General features: G+C 40.0%; 1 protein-coding gene across 1 annotated transcript; it reads right to left on the bottom strand.

Annotated features, from left to right (window-relative positions):
- Positions 1-13,081: 13,081 nt before the first annotated feature.
- LOC118432713 (aryl hydrocarbon receptor repressor-like) lies at positions 13,082-20,177 on the bottom strand. Its single transcript, XM_035844326.1, has 4 exons — positions 20,077-20,177; positions 14,509-14,608; positions 14,116-14,303; positions 13,082-13,679 (listed from the first exon to the last, which is right to left on the bottom strand). The coding sequence occupies exons 2-4, from the start codon at positions 14,553-14,555 to the stop codon at positions 13,666-13,668; spliced, it is 249 nt and encodes an 82-aa protein (XP_035700219.1). The 5' UTR covers positions 14,556-14,608; positions 20,077-20,177; the 3' UTR covers positions 13,082-13,665.
- Between the last annotated feature and the right edge of the window lie 2,092 nt (positions 20,178-22,269).

The raw sequence follows: 22,269 nt of genomic DNA, 5'->3' as shown, positions 1-22,269 counted from the left end.
CTTTAACATTCCTTGAAAGCAAAGAACAGCACAAACACACATGACTATCCAAGTGTACTGGTGAAGGCATGTCACTATTTCACACTGGGCTGAGAACATGTCCTGTAAATATTCCAACAGACACACAAGACAAATGTTCATTTCTCTCCTATCAATCACTTGCAGAAAACTAGAAAGACATTCGTGATCCCTAGATATGAAAAATATCTCATTCCTGGGCTGAACCACTGTCTTCAACCAGTAAGACAAATAAACAACAAATCTGCTATACTGCAGATTCTCAAATTAAGGCAGGAAGATTTTTTAAAAATTTGGATCAAGTCAAATTTATTTCATTCCTTCTCTTTTACCCAATCAATTTTGGTTATATTAAGGACTTGTATAATGTCCTTAGTGTAATACTTATATTCATAACAATGGTCTTGTTTTCCCAGGCAGCAGCATCTGTGCAAACATGTAAATTGCCAACGACAACATGCAAAATTTGCTTGAATATGGCAGCACAGCAGACTTTGTCGTTCAGATTTTCAACGTTCAAAAAGTATGTACAATCATGTACTTAAGTCAGGAATCTACAGCATTCAGACTAGGGCCCACTTTACATATCACAAATGTCTACTGTATACTAGTAATGTGGGCCTAAATGTTAGAGGATGAAGTACCCAGACTAAGTTTTAACTGCTTAATTCAGTGTCATTTTAGTTACAAAATATGGAAATTACATTTCAAGGAAACCCACAAACTTCAACTCCATACAATGAATGATTCATATAATATTTCAACAATGCAACTAAGGCTATTGTTACCAAAATGCAGGTAATCCTGTCCATTGGAGTTTTCCATAGTAACTGGTCCCCATACACGGTTTTACATAGCTATTAGAGGCAAAGAAAGACCTACATAATACCACACCTGGGAATATATAGAAACTAGAGCCAATGCCTTTTTTGTGGTGGAGAATTGCCCAGAGTTTGCTCGAAAGGCATTGCTTTTCAACTTTATCCATTTCATGAAAAGTACATACTAGTACATGTATACAAATGTATCTACAATTAGGCCCTGGTCATGATGCAAAAAATGAAACGGTTCTATCGGTTCTATAACGGATAAGTTTTGTCATCATGAATGCTCCAAAACGGATCTAAAACAGATTTTCGGAACCTCCGTGGGAGGTGGTTCTGAAATGGTTTCTAGGTTATCCGGAATTGCAAGTTTTCTTTTGTCTTTCGGGTATGCGATCGCGTTTTCATCGTGAAATTCGTTTTTATTATAGGGCCGCCTCCTGGTCGACTGGGGAGCCTGCAGTTCTGATATCCCTGTCCCGCCAGTTCTGGCTTCGTCGCGTCTCCAAACTGGCCTGTCTACGGCTGATGCTGCTAGCACTACCACTGCTGCAGCGTGGGCAATTGTACAAAATCTTTCGTCGGTGACGGCTACTCGCATTGAGGGCCCGCTGGTTGCGTTCCCTTCCGCGATTAGACATCATTTTTCAGAGGTAAATTGTACAACAACAAGAGCTGGGCATAAGGAAGTCCCGCCATTTTGCATCACGTGACAATCACTGCACTTTAACCTCAACCTATGACCTCTAATGAGCGCCACTAGCGGTACACGTGGAAAACACATAGACAAACCGATCTGAAACGGTTTGCGCGTGAGTGTCGTGGATGCAACATTCAAACAGTTTCTTGTTGTTTGCTGTCGGATTTACAGGCCTAACCCATAGAACCGTTTCATTTTTTGCATCATGAACGGGCCTTAGATGGATCCTTATATCTTTAATAAAATTAATTTACTCATGAATTGAACAAATCTGTCAAGCAAGATCATACTGTTCATACCTCCTTCATGAAGCCTGTCATGTTAACATCTTCCATACCATGTTAACAAGAACTGAATGACAGACACATTCAGACAAGGCTATCATATCGTAATATTATAGAAGTAGAAGGGACATAAAAAGAATAGAATAGCAGTCAGGAATAACATGCAACATAGAAAAAGAAAGGGAAACACTTCTGTAACAGGCTGGCATAACTGGTCAAAACAAAATATACTGTAAATGCAGAAACTTTCGCCGTGGTTTAATGTTTGCGGTTTTCGTGGTGGCCGCTTCACCGTGAAGTTAAAACCACCAAAACATTTTTCCATGGCAGTAAGAGACTACAGTGCATGGTGCTACCTCAAACTTAAAACCACCGCAAAAAGTCCTTTTTCCTGCTACCCCTAGATTAAATCCCCGCAAACTTAAATACATTTACAGTACTTATGATATCAATAATAATCATTGCTATATAATAATCTTTATTTGCGTGTTCCTGCCCACATGGGCTAAATAATGGGGCATTTTTTATGTTAAGACTTAAGCCTGCAAAATGCCCGGTTGCGTATTATTAAACCGCACTTTGCTTGGCGCAACATAATCTTAAACCCACTTCGCACCCTGAAATTTTGCAGTCAGAACATTTAGGTCCTCGATTAAAAGGCTGACAGTTTACATTGCCTTTTCTCAACCCTTCTCTTAGCAATCATATTTTGGCATCCAAAAACGATTCTTCTTCTAATTAGTTTGAAGTTGTTCATGATTTGGGACCGTACGCATACGGTCAGACGTCCTCGGCTAAATAGTACCGGTTACAAGACCTTTCTTTTCATCAAAACTAAGCTGTTTTTCTAAGATTCCAGTCCCACCGAGGACACATATCAGCCTCCCTTTTTAATTTTTTTTGGACACAATCAGCTTGGCTGAATAAATCATCCCAAATTATGCGTCCAAAAACGCATTGACGCATGCCTGGCGGGAACGCTGCTAGAGTTCATGTAAAATTTGAGCATGGACCTGGTTTCTAAGAAGACATGTCTAAACCACAACCACCAAAGCCCTTCTGGATCACCTCCAGAAGAAATGTTGAACCTGCTTAGACAGAACAAAGGTTTCTTCCTAGAAGTTGCCAACTTGAAAGTGCCAATCATGTTAGCATGTCCTACCGTACCGATCAGGCTAGTGCAGCTACGAGTTCTTCATGTATACACTTTTTCCAATTGGATAGATGTGTGTAGATAAAGGTCCACCGGCCTGACCTATGGCCCATGGTTGGACAAGTTGGGTAGCGGGAGTATGGTAAAGTCCCATATATGCAGATGAACACTCCTACACACATTACCACATGTTAATGTTGTACATACATTACCATAAATCAGTAGTATGTCTTACTCACACATTTTCATCCTCTTCAGTCACTTTCACAACCACACACTCTTACTTACTCTCAGTCATCCTACCTGTGTATGATAGACCCTCATGACTTACCTCACTTGTCCAATCAGACAAGTAAGATTTTTCAGTTGAGTGAGATTTTGATATGCATGTACATTGTACTTGTTACCTTTGCCAAGAGGGTTATATTTTGGGTAGAAAATTTTTCTGTGTCCCAATATGAAGGTCAATCGCATATAACTTCTACAGCCATGGATGGAATTTAATGACATTTGGTATTTGTGGAGCGGTTGGAGGGACGGAAGTGTTGTTCGAAAACGGTTCACCTGGCACTTTTTGTTGACACTGCAGCAGGGCGAGTGTGTGTGCGCGTGTGCAGCTGCGAACAAGATACTGTAAATGCAGATATGTTCGCGGTGGATTAATGTTCGCGGTTTTCGCGGTGACCACTGCACCGCGAATTTAAAACCACCGCGAACATTTTTCTACTATGATATTAGATTGCAGTCTATGGTGTGACCGCGAACTTAAATCCACCGCGAAAAGTCCTTTTTCCCGCAAACATTTACAGTAACTCTAAACGTTGTGGATCATTTTCGACGATATTTGGTAGTTATCTAGGGGTTGGGAAACCGAAGGTAAAGTTCGATGATGGGCATCCTGGTGACAAGTTGGGTACTGCATCGGGACATCAAAATTGGCACTAAGATTTTTTACTAGTGGACACGTCTTTGGGCAGGGAGGAAGTCATGCAAGTTTGGGCCCCCTGGTGGCTTGTTTGGAACTGCAGTCTCCGATTTTCTTCAAACTTTGGACGAGAATAACTCGAGATGTTGACAGTGATGACTTACATAATGGAATACTAGTTATGCAAGACAACAGCTAATTTGCATAATTAATGAGAAAAGTTTATAAATCCACTGCATTCCATGATAGGACTTTCAAACTTGTCACATTTGTAGCTGAGAAAGATAGAAATGTCAATACATATTAATTATGTAAATGAGGACCTATGTAAATGAGGACCTCATTTGCATAATTAATGGCAAAATATGAATGTGTTGACGGATCATCATTTTTTTTGTATGTAGACAGCCTAAGTGAAGACTTAAAGAGGGTAAGAGTTTGGGTCCCATAGCAGCTTTTTTTTAACTGCAGGAGCCACATTAGTTTCAGACTTTGAAAGAGAATAAGTCAAGAAGGGATGAACGGATCATCATGGTTTTTGGTATGCTGATAGCTGATGTAACATATGTACATTTTTGTAAGTTATGACAGATGGAACTTAAGAAGATACTAAATATGCAAATGAGAACTAATTTGCATAATTCATGTCTACAGACATCAGTTTACATATAACAAACCTGGTTTATTTGGCAAAGGTATGTGTTTGTGGGACTCTAGTTACTTTTTACAATGGTCAACATAGAAAAATTGAGTCAATAATATATAAGAATTCCTTTGAAAGTGAAAATGCATATAAATTTGAATTTGAATTTGGGGCAAGTGAAAAATTGGTTGGGGCAAGTAAATCTTTTATGTGCTTGCCCAAAAGGACAAGAGAATTTTGGAAACTACTCTAACCCTGCTTCACAATAGGAAAATTTCTGCTCGGAGGACAATGAAATACATGTTCCAAGTTTTCCTTTTTTGGCATACAACACATTTTTTTTGCTTCATGTGGCGTTGGGCAACTGATATTTTATGACCTGTCCATTCATCAACCTCATGGTGGACGCACGGCCGTTCCCAGCCACCTGGCAACACTCTTTTCCTGGTGTCAACACAAAATGTATTATCCATTGTGAACACAAATCCCTTATCCCTCACAAATATCTGAACTTACACCACTCCTGTAAGACTTGTTTACTTATTTTTATCTATTTATTTATTAGGATTCTCCATATATAAAATTGACAAATGGAGGGTATGGCAGAACAGGTGTCAAAGGACACCTTTTCAAAGCCGCCATACCAAAATCATAACAATAATAATCATAATCAAATAATATATTGTTTATTTGCAAAATCATGCCCGAGGGCTAATTGCATACACAGTCTCAAGAACTAAGAGAGGTAAGTACATAAAACTAGTGTCTCAATCAACTACATGATACTATATATGGATACTATTGTCGGGTTTGACTTCTTCTTTGAAGGCAGTGGTTAATGATACACATAAATACAAGAACAAATATCATAACCAACGCAAATCTCAAATCAGGATAATCACGATAATTTATCTTCCATTACCGTGTATTTTCTCATTTCATTTGCTGTTTTATCTACTAAGCATTAATTTTTTCTAAGCATGGAGGACAACAGGTGCAACAAGGAAACTCACTGTTTGATAGGATTGTAGAATAATGACAGGATAAGAAGCAAAATGGAGACAATGAGAAACAGAGGCATATGCAAAAATACTAGTAACATGCCAGTTGAGGGACTCATCAATCTGTGTAACACAAACTCTGCTTTCCAGCACTGTAACTGGCCCCTTCTCACAGAGGTCAGTCGAATGTTGGGCAGGCTGCTATGAGCAAGATTTAATCAGGCTAAGGGACTCATCATCTCTTCACAGTACTAATGATACAGTGCTCAAAATACCCACTTCTACATTTCAACAACGCGACCTGGGAAACAAGGTGCATGTGGTGGTGCACAAAAATATAGTAAACAAACCAAAAAAGAAGTGAACTAGAGTTCCACGAACACATACCTTTGCCAAATAAACCAGGTTTGTTATGTAGAATGATGTCTGTAGAGAAATGCGTTACTCATTTCATTTTCTTTATAATTATATGCTTGGAGTTGGTTTATAAAATTTTGGCATTGATTATGCAAATTAGATCCCAAGTTTACTTAAGTTATCAGCATATCAAAAATCATGATGATCCTTTGATCCATTCTTGACTTATTCTCTTTCAAAGTCTTTAAATACACATCTTACTCTCTTTCTCAGTTACATATGTGACAACTTTGATGAAAGTACTATAATGGAATGCAGTGGATTTATGAACTTTTCCTAATCTATTATGCAAATTAGCTGTTAATTTGCATAATAAGTATCACATTATAAGTCTTCACTTAGGCTATCTACATGCCAAAAATCATGATGATCCATCAACACGTTCATATTTTCTCATTAATTATGCAAATGAGATCATCATTTGCATGATAAATATGTATTTACATTTCTCAGCTACATATGTGACAAGTTTTAAAGCCCTATCATGGAATGTAATAAATTTATAAAATATCCTAATTATGCAAATTAGCTGTTGATTTGAATAATTGGTATCTCATTATGTAGGTCTTCACTTACGCTACCTACATACCAAAAAACATGATGATCCGTCAACATGTTCATATTTTCTCATTAACTATGCAAATGATGCCATCATTTGCATAATTGATATCGATGGAGATTTCTCTCCTTCCCAGCTACATATGTGACAAGTTTGAAAGTCCTGTCATGGAATGCAGTGGATTTATAAATTTTCCTCATTAATTATGCAAATTAGCTGCTGATTTGCAAATTAGTATACCATTATGTAAATCATCACTCATTCTATCTACATACCAAAAATCATGACGATCCGTCAACATGTTGCAGAGTTATTCTCGTCCAAAGTTTGAAAGGAAACCGGCACCTGCAGTTCTAAAAAAGCTGCTAGGGGGCCCAAACTCACAGCACTTACTCTCTGCCTTGAGGGCTATCTATCACTCAAAAATCATGATCACAGCATGTCCAGAACAGGAGATATCAAAAATTGAGGTTCTGCTGCAGTACCTTAGCAAGCCGCTAGGGGGCCCATTATCGAACTTGACCTTCGTTTTCCCGACCCCTACCCACCTACCAAATATTATCGGGATACATCCAAGGCTTCTTGAGTTATGCTGTTAACACACAGACACACAGACAGACTCACAAGCCCAAAACATAACCTTAGCCATTCTGGCAAAGGTAATAAAATTAACAGAGCTGTGCAACTATGTAAAACAGTCACACTTGTAAGCACAAAAAAGGGCCCTACAGCTGGGTTTTGGCAGGGAGGCCAAGGTGGCTGGCCAACCACGCCTTAAACTTAGTTAAAGTTAAACATATCAAGAGAAGTGCATGAAACAAGGTGTTCTTCTCAATGACGGTACGAGGGAAATAGCTGGCTCTGTATGCCTCTGTCTTCCATGGGAAGTGTGAGTGATGTCCTCTTGTGATGTTTGTGTTTTTGGTAAGGATGTTGTGTATGGGAATGGCTATCATGTCTAACTCAATTGGTATGTGTTATACTTGTTGTTGGCTGGTATCACCAGTGACAATCGAACTAAGTGGCATGCTTCTAAACTGTTTCTATTTTGTCTTCAAGTTTGTTGGTTTGTGAATCTAGATGCTTGTGTGGGTCCCACACAGTGAACACATGCTAGTTTTGGTGTTACAATGGACATGTATGCTTCAGCTCTGATTGTTCTGCATGCCCACCTAAATTCAGAGTGCTGTTGGCTTTTGCTGTTATGTAGTCTACGATCCCATTCACATTAAAAAAAGCAAGCGGATTAAACATTGATCAGGATCATGTTTGCAATCTGATTGCAAAAATTGCCTTCACATTCTTTACGGACAATCCGACTAATCGCCCACAATCCAAACCGAATGCATACTTTACTTTCGTACAACATTGTTCGTAGGTTTTCTCAAACCCACTCTTAATCATGATCCAAAGAGAGATCTGCTCAAATCCTACCATTAATTATCAAAAATTGTCATTACTCTGCCAAAGTTTGCATTTATAATGATTAAAAAGTTCTTCAGCGTTTAGGTCAAAAGTACAAGAGTCAAGGTTGGAATGTTATTGTATATTTACAGTTTCAAAAGTGAAACCTAAACATACTGTACACTGTTTTTCTGATACCAACTTCTATTCAAACAGTTTCCAACCGAATCAACAGAAAGTCATACAAAACAGAAGTGAAGCTTACCACTACTGTCTTCCCCATACCATATACTTAGGCGCGATCTACACACAGTTTTTCCCGATATTGGCGAGCCTACTACCTCTCGCCGACAGCTTTTTTTCAGCGTCTAGATGCAACTACTATATCGCCATTACTGTACTATATCGGGAAAATTTCTCCCGAATGGTCCGGACCATTTGTAAGCCATCTAACGATACCTTACCGATACCTTAGCAGGGGTCCCCGACATGTTCCGCGCGCGTGTAGATGCTCCGCGAATTCGCGAAGCTCATTAGCATATAACTACAGTTAACGTGGGCTCATTAGCATATAAGGCGGGAATAGCGGCATATTAGCACGGGAGAGTAAGATGGCGGAGGGAAAAGCTGGGCGCTCCCGTTGCACATGGAGCCATGCAGAAACCGCCCTTCTTATAAGTGTATGTTCGTCGGAGGAGATCCCAAAAGGACGCGGGATTCCTTGGTACACCCCGGTGTACAGGCTCTCCACCCTCCGCCACAATCAGGGCAGCGAGAAAGAACGCTGCGTTCACTCTAGCCGGCCGCTGTCGTCTCTCCCTGTATCTCAATCGCCTCCTGCGCCCTACCCTTGCATGGCGTCTCATGTTTAAGATCACGCGCATGAGATACAGAAAGAACATTACCTGATTGATAACGAGTGGAAAAGCTACCGGCATTCCCGCCATTTTGAAATCCGCGGGATGTGTCACCAGAGGTCAACAGGGGTCACGAATGTTCCGCGCTACGAGCGGATATCCCGCGCTACCATTTGCAAAATGTGTTTAGATGCGCCCCGATATCGGCGGATGCGGCTATATCGGGAAAAAATGTGTCCAGATCGGGCCTTAGTAACCTTCTTTAGCTCAAACCAATTTCCACACAATATCATTGATAAAAATTTAGTTCCAAATTATAGCAGGGCTCGAAATTCATTTTGGGGATTAGGTGCACTGGTGCACCCAGCTTAAAAAATTGGGTGCACCAAAAATTCTTTGGGGTCACCACTTAAATTTAAGTAGAATGTCAAAAAAACCTAATAACAAAACATAGTTACATGCTATCAAATTCTTAAACAAGTACCATGACAGCCATTTTTATTATCTTTCTAACCCTTAGATGTCAAGAATATGATGTTTAATAGTACATTTTGTTATCTTTACATATATAACCCAAGAAAATATTTGGGTGCACCCTGTGCACCCACAGAAAATAATTGGGTGCACAGCTTCAATTTTGGGTGAACCTGGGTGCACATGCACCCAGTATTTCGAGCCCTGTATAGGGTGACTCATTTGGTGTCATACTTGAATACAACAACTTTAATGTTTTCTCCGGATATCACTAATCATCAAAACGTAAACATACAGGGAGCATAGAATAGCATGTTGCATTCTAGTGTATTCTGAAGGAACAATTACAACCTACCATGTCTCCATTGTGGTTTCCATGAAAGGTAGTAAGTAATCATACAGAGAACTGTCAATAACTCACAATAAGTCCTGTGACAAACTTAAGCAAATATCTCACTAGCCACCAGCATTTTCAAACATTTGAAAAAATAGAAAAAAAAACAAGGGTTAAGACATGAGAGGAGAATATCACAGTATTATGTATCTTCCTGGTTAAAGTCTTCCTAATGAGTCTAAACATGTTACCGGTATGTAAAATACATGTATGACCCAAAATGTCAGCTCTTAACTTCTTTATCAATGTGGTATGTAATGGACAAACAGGATACTACATTTTCACTAGGGTATCACACTCATCATCCTCCAAACATCACAGGAACTACCTCCTCAGAACATTCTGTACATTTACACCACCAGGAAAACATGTAATAATAATTGCCATAATCGGGTAAAGTCCCCTCCACTACAGTGGAAGCAATAGGTCTAGTTTGCTGCTGCTGGCATTTTTGTACAAACGAAAAAACAATGATCCCAGAATTAAATTTTTGTTTTTTAAGTTCAGCAAGTAACATTATCTAACAAGGAAAGGTAGTGACTAGTGACCCTACCCTATATAGAAAAGGAAAAAGCAAGCTGATTTAAATCCACTACTCAAACACCATCAAGAGACTTTATTACTAAAGAAATAATCTGGTCCTAAAATACAGCACAGTAGTTTCCTACAGTAGCCAACATCAACAATGTTCAACACACCAATTTTTCTGCTCAACACACGTATTTTTTCTGCTCAACACACGTATTTTTTCTGCTCAACACACGTATTTTTTCTGCTCAACACAACTATTTTCTTCACAAAACACTTTTTCTGTCCAACACTCTTACTTTTTTTCTATGCAACACACTTCATTTTTTCAGCACAACATATTAACTTTTTTACTTTTTAAATTTAATCTGATAGGGTCATTTTAATCGGATTCCACATTTAATCCGATTGATTTTTTGAGTGTGAATGGGGTCTTACTTAAACTTTAAGCAATACTCCATAGCACGGTCACAATATGTCAAATCAGGCTTTTATTATAATGTCCCCCTATTCCTGGTATTAGTCAGATAACTGCATGTTGGACAGTTGTGGACGTCAAAGCTTATCAACATGAAATCTGTCTTCTTCTGCCATATTTGTGCAACTGATGAATGAAATTCATTTGTGGCCTTATGTTAGTAGTAGCCAGTATTTACTTGCATTGAAAATTGCAAAATCCTTCCTGTATTCAATTTGTAGCACTCACAACAGAGGCCTGTATTGTCTTCCTCTCCACAATATGACATGGTACATACTACTGTACTTCTATAATCAGGTCCAGGTTCGGTCCAGACTTGTACCTATAAAAAAGTATAATCCTCTATACAAGCATCCATCCCAACGTTTGGGGAAGAGTTTTTCAAGCATTTGTCTCCAATTGACAAATAATTCTGCAAGAAGATATCTTTGTGTGTTTAGGCATACGTGTGTTACTTTAGAAATCAAATTATCCACACAGTAGAGTAGTAGTGAGTAAGCCTGATAAACAAAGTAGCCATCTGGAAGGCTGCCCAAGATGTCTGACACAAACTTCCTCTTAGTGCTGAGGCAATGTCTACCTAATTCATGTGTCAGGACTGTATGCCAGGTCTGCGACTGTGAGTGTGAGTCTAAAAATTCAAAAACTGTTTTGAGTCTTTTGACTCACAGTTTTTAAATACCTTTAAGAAACACTTTATTTTGAACAGATATACTTGATGTCTCTTTTACTGGAGCTTATGAAGTAACATGACTGAATCTTCACAATGTCAGCAATAGAGGATAAAGACAAGCATGTTTCTTAAGTATGTGCTAGTATGTACTGTGCAGTTTTTCTACTAGAGGTCATTTGCAGACTGTTCCTCCCCTGTAATATATCTCTGTCTTACCACTCATACCAGGTATGACCAAATACAGAGTATTGGATACCAAACAATAGATTCTTCTTTTTCTATCTTCTTTTTTGACTTTGGGATTGACACTTACATTGACATAAAGGGCTTGAGATTTTTCTGCATACCTGCACTGGTGCAGGTAACATTGAAAATTACCAGCACCAAACAAATTTTACCTGCACCCCTTTCAATTTAGGAAGTATGGATCATACTAAAATTGTTGATGAACCATTGCTAAGTTTTCTTTTATACCTAATAGGTGGTAACAGTCAATGCAGCTAATAACAATATCCACATACACCTACATCATAGGACATTTATGTATAAAACCCAGTACATGGACCCGTGCAGGTTAGGTGCAGGTTGACATCAACAATACCTCCGATTTAACCCACACTAACCACATTATATGAAATAACGTCCTTGCACTAACCTGCATGTGCAGGCAGTATTTCGAGCCCTGACATGTTTTCCAATTTACAGTCAAACCTGCTCAAGACGACCACTAAAGGGACCGGACAAAAGCAGTCATATTGGGCAAGTGGTCAGTTTGAGGAGTATCAACTCAACATGCCCAAGGCCTAGGCATGGTATAAATTGTTAATACCTCAAGCTTGAAAATGATGTGTGGTCCCAATTTCTGGCGGTCACAGTCGTATTGGCCGGGTAGTCGTATAGAAAGGGTCGCTTCATGCTTACGTCAATGGGGAATTTTTTTCGGGACGGAGAAAAAGCGGTCGTAATGACCAGATGGTCGGCTTGAAGGAGTGGTCGCTTGAGCAGGTTTGACTGTATTCCTTTTCAGGGCTCAAATTATCCACTTGCGCACCCTCGCCGCGACAGTAGTTTTCTCCGTGCGAGAGTTGTTCAGAAAGTCAGGTTACGCCGCGCACAACTTGATTTTGTGGTAAACAAAACGATCCTTAAGTTACAGGCCCTTTACTAAAAATATCAGAAAATGTACACCCTGTTTTGGGGATGTACGCCTTTGGTAAGCCCTAATTTTCTGCCGGAAACTTCACTCAAAGTTCAAAATTCGCTAATTCTGGCCTTCATTGATCCGCCATCTTGAATCTACCTTCTCATGCAATCTCGCACTAACTCACATGTCGCAAATCTTGAGAATCACACCCCATTGGGCCTGGGCGCTGCTATTGGTTAACCTGGCTAAAAAAAGTATTATGAGCACTGCTTTTTAATCTACGGCATATATTTGCTCCTTTTGCAGTTGCTTAGTATGATTTAACACATTACAGGGTGCACCCAAATATTTTCTTAGATCTATGTATGGAAAGATATCAAGTATACTAGTATACATCATATTCTTGACATCTAAGTGTAAGAAAGATAATAAAAATGTCTGCTGTCATGTTACTTGTTTAAGAATTTGATAGCTTGTAACTAAGTTTTGTTATTAGTTTTTTTTGACATTCTACTTAAATTTAAGTGGTGCACCCAAAAATTTTTGGTGCACCCAATTTTTTAAGCTGGGTGCACCAGTGCACCTAATCCCAAAAATGAATTTCGAGCCCTGCATGTGTATGCGGATGTCATCCATATGATAAAATCAACATGGCCTTACACCTTCTACTAAAAGAATATTCAGAAAATTCAACTTGAGGAGCCCATGACTTGAAAAACCTTCAAATAAACTATGTTTTCAATACTCCTTTGTTTTGACTTAACTAAGTACTCAGTACATCAAACTAGACAAGTCAAAATTGTCTGTTTAAATATATACAACATCAAAGAGTATGAAGCGAGATAATTTGGGGATATAGCAGGAACTACATGACGAAAGCCTTGTCAATACAATCGCTGATATTTTGTCACCACATTGAAAATATGATCCTTGTGATTATATCAATAATATTTCTTTCATCTACAATTTTCCAGAACAGAATATATCAACTGGCATTTTCAATTCTGTGATGGTGCAACTTTCCTTCCATTATCATTGTTCTTTTGAACATGTTGAACAGGACAATTGAAGTCAACATTTCACCACAACACACAGGTGTTTACAGTTATCACTGAACAACTTGATGCATGTGATGTTAGGCCATTGTTGATGTCTGCTGTCTGTTGAGAGGGTTTTCTATCTTGCCATATCAAATCTTCAGGGCTGTGTGGAAAAGTTTGGGGTCAGGCTACATAACACGCTTACCTACAATGACTATTATGTTGGGTGAATACTATGGGTGGATACACTCAACAAGAACTACACTGGTCAGAACAATGGGGAAACACAACACGACAGCAGGGGTTATGTTGCTAGTACATGGCCAATAATCATAGGAACCCCAAATTGCCAAAAGATAAGTCTGCACAAGCTACAACTTACAAGGGTTACATAATTGTTTCATGCATCTGTTGTTGTTGTTGTTGTTGTATGGGGAACAAGAGACATTAAGGTTTACATATGGGGCCTTAACCATGCGTGACCTGGTATGGCATACCTGAGTCTCTCACCTGGTGTCAATATCAACAAGTTAGCTAATCTGCCCATATCTGCTTGGCTAGTACAGCCAGATATACCGTGTGAGCAAGGTACAACTCACCCTGGAAGTAGTTTTTGTTGCGTAGGTAGCTCACACTGAGGCGGAGGATGGAAAGTTTGTCGAGTTTTGAGAGGACATCGTCAGTGAAAGGCAGCATGGAGGCCAGGCGGTCGAGCTCCGCGTTCAGTCGGTCCCGGTGCCGCTTACTAGGGTTGGTCTTAGCCGGGTCTTTGGGCACGGCAGGTTTGCTTGAAGGGAACGGAAAAAGTAGACCAGATAAACAAGGGTTTGAGTTAATACAGACTACAGTTTAGTCTATACCCGCACGTTTGAATATAAACTGAAGTTGGTTTACGATCGCGTGCCAACTGAGCGGATGAAAGCGACTAAAAATAAAACTACGGCAGTACGGGAACAAAATGGCCCCGAAAGAGTGGAGCTACTGCACCTTACCTTTTCACGGGTCTCCGCCGCTTCCTGCCTGCATACAGACTGCTCATGGTGCCGACAAGTTTCCAAACACCTCCCCACGGTTCGTCACAACAAGTTGGATCTGCAAAATTATGGGGAAGTAAAGATTGTCTTTGCAGTCTTTGCAACAACCGCAACTGCCGTCTTCGGGACGGTCCCACAAACTTTCTATTCCCTTCAACAAGCGATACCGGCTTAACTTCCAACAGACACGGCGGTACTTCGATCCAAACTGCTGCCTGTGTCTTCACATACAAGACGTCTGGTGAAGAGAAGGGGAAATGTGCTATGTTTGGGAGGAACGTTTCTGTTTCTGCACAGCCCAGCGGTGAAGTCTTGTCCCCCTCCCAGTGGCGGACTCCAGAAGCCCTCTTTAATTTATGCGAGTAGGCCAACAGATAGCTCCCCCGCAAAGACATCATCATTTCATAATTTATCTCCTTTATGCCCCGCCCCTTCTTCTCTACTGCTCGAAAATAAATTACAAAATTCACAACTGGTAACATCAGAAAGAGTTGTCAAATTGGCATGTCAGCCAAATAAAGACCTGTTGGCTTGCTTTGCTTGCAAAGTGGGAGACGACCTGATTTACATGGAATTTGTTTACTCAACACTCGTGCATATATTATCGACACTTCTCCGAGTGCTGGCCGGATTCCAGACCTGACCTAGATCCTACAGCGGCATATTAAAGATACTAGTAGTATCAAAAGCTGCTAAAGGAGTGTAGTCGGCCTAGGATTGTTCTTTGACCACAGAACACTCTTAGGTCAAGGAACACTAGTCTCCGAGGTGATGCCGCCTACCTTTGCCAGCTTTTGATACTCACGTTATATTATGCCACCGTAGGATCTGCTTGGAGATTAGACCTGGCCTACTCACCGCCCCAAGCAGAGGTTGGGCTTCGGCTGTTTTTTGGGTTTTTTTTTTACGTGTTTCCAGGCGTTTTGTCGAGCTTTGTATTTTCTCCCGTTTTCTTTATGTCCGCTGGGCAACGGAACAAATTAGAAAGCCCCACAAAACCGCCTAAATACCCACACAAAAAAAAGCTGGAGCCGAGCCTCTACTTTAGAGAGCAGGCCTGCCACTCGCACTGACTAGTTTAGGGAGATCCGACACCTCTCAAAACGTTCAGAACGTTTCGAGAGGTGTCGAACATGGATGGATAAATGATCAGATGAAAGCTCATCAGATGAATGAAAATATACTGTTCAACAATCGTACAAGGTACAGTGTTTTGCAACAATTACAACAGAATTACAACGCTGCATACACTGAACAACCAAGGACGTTACATCATCTGATGTAACGTCCTTGGAACAACCAAATATTGTCGAATAAAGCACAGCCATATATGAGTGATCTGGTCTCGCATTTGCAATAAAAATAAGTTGACCGACGGTTACGGATATGATTGCAGTTTATGGAAGATATTTGTGTACCAGAGAGGGAGAGCAGAGGTTCTGAAATGACGCTTTTGTCTCTTTTACTGTAACTCTCAGGGGACAGGTTTTTCATATGCTTCCAATCCAAAGGCGTCACATATTTAAGCCATACGTTTGTGAGCCGATGGAAACGACGAGAAATTGATAATACGTAAGTGTTTGTGTGTGTAGCACGGATGTTTACTTTAGAATATCCGAATATCCGCCTTTGAAATACACACACATAGCATTCGATCACCTACACACACAAATCCTCGCAGCAGTAGCCCTTTTTTTTCAAACAAAAATCGCATTTTCACCTTTTGCCTCCATGAAAGAGTTTCATGTATTGCTTTTGGTGTGTCTGGCTACATACACCGTATGTCACTAATACTACTACTACTACTGGCTGCCTTTACGAGTCAGCGGCTGTTTTGGCTTATTTAACTTAATGTTCAGTTTCTGATGGTGTATATCATGTAACGCTGTTAACGTTCTAAATCAGTTATAAATGGTAAGTTATGAAAAAAAGGAGACAATCCACAAGAAACCAAGGACATAAACTGATGATATGCCATCAGATGAAAAACATTATAACCCATGATAAAGTCCGATTCGGTGTAAAAAGAAAATAGGCTATTCAATTGTATGCTGTGTTTCCCTGGTCTCTACCAGACTCCGAGTCGCTGGAAAAAATCGTAGAAATGGTACAAATAGAGGAGTATGCCGGCCAGAGGAATATAGCCGGCTAGGCAACAGTAACGCGATCGCGAGCTGTTCCCTGGCCGGTTATATTCCTCTCTATTTCGTATTTGTTCCATTTCTACGATTTTCCAGCGATCCGGAGTCTGGTAGAGACTAGTGTTTCCCCACACTTTGGCCTGCAAAACGCAAGATGCCATAGTGGATTGTGTCCGAGCGATAATTTTGCTAATTGACAATAGAAAAATAGTCCGAAAAGGGGAGTTAGAAAAGGCGAAGAGATTAAATCTGTAGTAACACCATCCTTGCGACATTTCCCTCAAAGCCCTATACATGTAGGATCGATCCAATAGTCATAAGACCTCATCATGCTCCAAATCTTCGAGCTGATAAACCGTTTGCATGGCTACGGACCAAACAGCTGAAAACAAGAGAAGGGGTGGTTCTAAACAAACTCCTTTCACTAGTAGTTTCACGCGGCAGATTTATCCCTTTGTGCCCAGTAGCAACTTGTTCAAACATCGCACAGGCAACGCACAAACATTGCACAATACTGATAACAGAATAATAGACTGAAGGGTAAATAAAAAACAACAGTACTAGTAATCAATATCAATCAACACTCGGTCAACATGGAGGACCTTGAGCACCTATGGGCGGGACTGTGGAGAGGCATGCCGCGGCATTCATTATATTCTATAAAACATAGATTTGTGAGTAGGGCAGTGATTATGAAAATAATCTTAGAGAATAGATTTAGATGTATCAGTCTATCTGTGTGACTTTAGTTATATTTGCTACATGATCCCAAGGGGCCTGAAATAAGTATAGTAATTGGCTGTCAGTGCTTTTTATTTATATATAGTTTATATATATATATATATATATATATATATGTGTGTGTGTGTGTGTGTGTGTGTGTGTGTGTATGTGTGTGTGTGCGTGCGTGCGTGTGTTTGTTTGTTTGTGTGTGTGTGTGTGCCTGTGTGTCTGTGTGTGTGCGTGCGTGCGTGTGTGTGTGCGTGCGTGTGTGTGTTTGTGTGTGTGACTGTGTGTCTGTGTGTGTGTGTGTGTGTGTCTGTGAACTCCATTCTCATTCTCACGATTATCCTACAAATTTCATTTTACGCGACACCGAATACAACTGCCTGTTACTCTTTTAATCGCCCGATTTCTTCTCACATAAGAGCAGTGTTCTCGTATGTTTTTGTCTCGCAGCTTCATATTAACCAAATAAGAAACAAGGTACAGTTGCAGCAATGATCCTAGCTTGTGGAGACCATGTACACGGCATGGAATACTAGTTCGTGCAGTAGATGCCCTAGTGCAGTGACAATCAACGACTGGTCTTGGTACAAATCCTGAACAATTTTGAAACCAACTAATTTGCTTTGGCATTTTCATGATTGAGGAAAAGGTAAGATACCATTAATCTTTGAAATCCTATATATATAGAAATAGAGTTTTAGTTGAATATAGCAAAAAGAATGGCGGAATTCACTAAATGAGCCATGATTTGCCTTAACGTAAGAACAGGATCACTCTCTCTTCTATCGTATGTTTGCATTTTCCGTCACAAGTCAATGCAAGACAGTATTCCGCCTAGATACCAAAGACGCTGTGCTCTGAACCACGACAGTGCGTTCTTGACTATCACGGGATATCCGCACCTGTAGCAACGGGACTGTTCTTTCGCAACTAAAAAAACATTATCAGTTATTGCCTGAATCTTGGTAAAACGTCTTTAAAAAGTTGAAAGTATATTTCTTCTTCAAGGCCAGCAAGATACCAGAGGTGATGTCTCGTTGTTGGGGAAAAGCGATTGCAATATTGACATTCAATAGTATATGATATAGTTACATTTACATTGTATTAGATTAAGACACTGGACCTCATTAGATACCAATATATGACCCTAAAACCGTTAGTTTCTTTTATCAGTTGTTGAACATTTTTACTGTTCATGTGAGTGTTGACATACTGCGGGTTTGTCTCTCTAGCTACAAGTTCCGATGGTCACGGTAACACAGACAGCCTCAACCACAGAAAACAACAGTTTTCAATCGGAATGTGTCTTCGTGAGATCACTGATTCATATTGTTTATTTCTACGCCCACCTATGAATGAATTTACTTTATTGCTCAACAATCGCACAAGATACAATGTATGGCAACCAATAACAACTAAAAGCTATATAGACAATAGCACTACGAGGCTACATACAGAACAACAAAATATTACCGATTACATTACAGTCATGTATGAGTAATCTGGTCTCGCATTTTGGAATACAGTATACAGAAACTGACCTACGTAGACGGATATATGAGTTGAACATGATAGCGGTTTATGGAAAATATCGTTCTGTGTACCGGTAAGAGTGTGTTTTTGTTCTAATGTTCTTAAACAATGCTTCTCTCTCTTTACTGTAGGTACGACATTTCATGACAAAGTGGAATTCATGTTCGATATCATGACATGATTGATTTTCATTCGATTTCACTTGGCATAATAAAAGCCGGTACACTGTACCAAATTGAAAGTCTCGTCTTTTGATTAAAACTCGTAGGCACAACGCCGTGCGCGCTCCGTTCACTGTGCACCTGTAGCAAAGGCTGCACATAACGTTATAAGATCCTGAAAAACTACTTTAGTATTGTAGACGTGAAAGTGAAATTTTATAAGTTTATTTTGTCATTAAAGGTAAGCATAAGAAATGGATAGTCACAACACAGAAACAATGATTTTTTGTTCCCCGACTTTCGTTGTATATCTAAACATTAAAAAGACCAATACTAGTATAACGTTCTTCAAAAGGGAAACAAATTTTTACCTATGTTTTGACATTTCTGTTATCTTTGCATAAATTGTGATCTGTGCATGTATAAGATAGATAGAACATAAAAAATATCGAACTAAATGAGATTAAATGAAAGTCATGTAGTCTCCACGCTCGGCTAACTTACACATTTGAAATAAAACATACGTAACCATTTATCGCCGTGAAAGATTCAATGTTAGAATTGTTGCTATTATCTCCATTGCTTGTCTTGAAAATGTCACGAGAAAAAAAATCGCAAGAGACGTAAAAGTCCCATGCCGTGAGTGAAGAACCTTAACTCGGGTCTCCACACCATCGCCAAGCGAAACATTTACAGGTATTGGACATGACGATGCCCATGATATCGTGATGCGTGGAAACAACAAGTTGCCCACAGCAATGGCTTCCACGCGAGTTTTTGGGTGCTTGTCACATTTGTGTTGTTGGGGCGATCGTGACATGTCTATGCGTGTCATCACCTCGTCAAAAGGCCCTAACCAAACGAAACTGAGCCTATCATTGTTTAAAACCACTATCACAACAGCAAGATAGCACGGCCCTTCAACATTGTTAGGGCTAGCGCCGCACGACATAGTGTCATACCTGCACGCACAGATGTACCTGGAGGTGCTCCTAACTGCCGTCCCTGCCGTGGTCTAACTCCTACCGCCGCTACCGGACCGCCGCCAGCACAGGTGTCTGCTTTAACAGGGTGACTCCACTTCGTCCTTTCGACAGTTTATTGCCGGCTGAGTTGAGATGGCATTGTGATTGATGACCAAATTAACATATCCATAACTTCCTGTTGCCCGACAGTAAAAAACAAGGAGGGCTGGGAACGTTTGTTGGGACGGACTGTTGAGTTGGGTTAATGAATTTTTCATGAGCGCCCGCCCGCCAAATTTCTCTCCTCTAACAGATGCCTCTCTCCTGATTTTCGTTCTGACTAATGCCAATAATGGATGCAGGGCAGTTTTCCGACGCAAACGGCCGTAGATAATGTACTATGGGTAACTGTACAAATTAGATGGTCGCGTGTTAGACAAGGTTATACACAGTAAAACGACAACCAAACGAGGATCAAAGTCACAGCGTCTGTTATGGTGTCATGTTTTCAATTGTGAAGTAATACTGGTGTCACCTACGTTACTCACATCCTTACATAGTCACCGAATAGACATAAAAGCACACCGTTGAATTTTACGCTATGATTTTGTTATGCACATGAATTGTTTTATCTCGTTTTCTTGTGTATGCTTCCGATCGAAGTTCTTGTTCTGGGGTAACTTGCACAACTTGCTTGTCTTAACGATTTTAAAAAATCTCATGTCGCAATAAAAGGCAACTAGCACTCGATAAACCTCGGTAAGAAAATTTACTATCATTTGTTGATCTTTAAAAAGAATTACTGTAATCATGGTGATAAACAAGACGTCGTCCGCTTCCTTCGTATCTACCGACTTACATGAACAACTTTTAGTTCTCAAGGATACATGTATAAAGGACGAGATATACCTGAAGGACGATTTGAAGATTTAATGATATTTCCCATCGCGTGCCTTGATAGAATTATACTGACGCACCAGCACTTCACGAGAACGTTGCTAACGTATAATTCGTACCAAAACGTCCTCACTCAAGGCACCTGTTCAGACTCAAAACGACACTTTCATCTTCCCATAGCTCAGCACATCCTCAGTCAAAATTGTTCACAATTAGATCAACTCAGCACCCGTCGGAATAAAAGAGGGAAAATTGGCGCCAATTCAGGCTCTTTCATCTGGACAATAACAGCGAACCAGCGGGACATCTTCTATTGTCAGTACATAATAGTGGGAATAGAACAATCGTACATCACTCCCTCTGACAGGTCATACATGGTGCTTTGTTGAATGTGTTTAGACAGGTGGGAGAAACGAAGGCATGGTTCTATACTGATTCATTTATATCTTTCTGTCCATCTATCTATCTATCTATCTATCTATCTATCTATCTATCTATCTATCTATCTATCTATCTATCTATCTATCTATCTATCTATCTATCTATCTATCGATATTATATATATATAGATAGATAGATATGTATCTATATATATAAATCTACTCGTATCTACACACATACACATACACACACACACACACAAACACGAAGATAAATAATTTTTTGCTAAAACTTACGTTGTAGTTGCGCAAAAACTATGTTACATGATTACTGTTTTTCTGAGTACATTCGTCCCCATATGCATGTTTTATGACCCAAAGAACCATCAAAATACTACTGAATGACACGTTGTGACTTTTTACACTCTTAAACTCTTCACATGGTCTCTACTACGTTGGCTATAGAAGAATAGCAGGGGAGTTTACACATTTACCCGCGCCTTCCCTGGACTGACCCTTTTCTATTTCTCTCTGTGCAAAATAACACATCCCATACACACGGCCGCCTTCCGGATAGAAACAGTGTCATTCTGTCCCTGAACAGTTTCAAGCGAGAAGTCTCCATTTTATATAACGATAGTTTAAGGTGGTTGGCACCTGCTTGTTCACCCTAGCCTACGAGGCCTTCCTGGCGGGTTATGGATAGTAGAATTCGGCAGAAATAGACATGGAAAACCACAATGGACAACTTCATCTTTTTGAAGACAACTTGGACCGTAATAATGCCAATATGTAGATTTTACTCGTCACCTGTACAACCTGTTCGGCTGAAATAGCTCAGGTGTGGTTGGAGTTAGCCTCCTCCACCCACCTCTCTGTGGGCATTGCCGTTTTTAGGGGGGTCGGTGACAGG

The sequence above is a fragment of the Branchiostoma floridae genome, chromosome 16 (assembly GCF_000003815.2).
Source record: "Branchiostoma floridae strain S238N-H82 chromosome 16, Bfl_VNyyK, whole genome shotgun sequence".
In the NCBI taxonomy this organism is placed as follows: Eukaryota; Metazoa; Chordata; class Leptocardii; order Amphioxiformes; family Branchiostomatidae; genus Branchiostoma; species Branchiostoma floridae.
Note: the sequence above shows the minus strand (reverse complement) of the source record. Positions and strands in the feature narration are given on the sequence as shown.

What these genes read in the sequence shown, in the direction of transcription:
- LOC118432713 (XM_035844326.1), bottom strand. Translation starts at nt 14,555, where the DNA reads ATGAGCAGTCTGTATGCAGGCAGGAAGCGGCGGAGACCCGTGAAAAG. An exon ending in CGGCGGAGACCCGTGAAAAG is followed by an intron (nt 14,304 to 14,508) that starts GTAAGGTGCAGT and finishes GTTCCCTTCAAG; the next exon opens with CAAACCTGCCGTGCCCAAAG.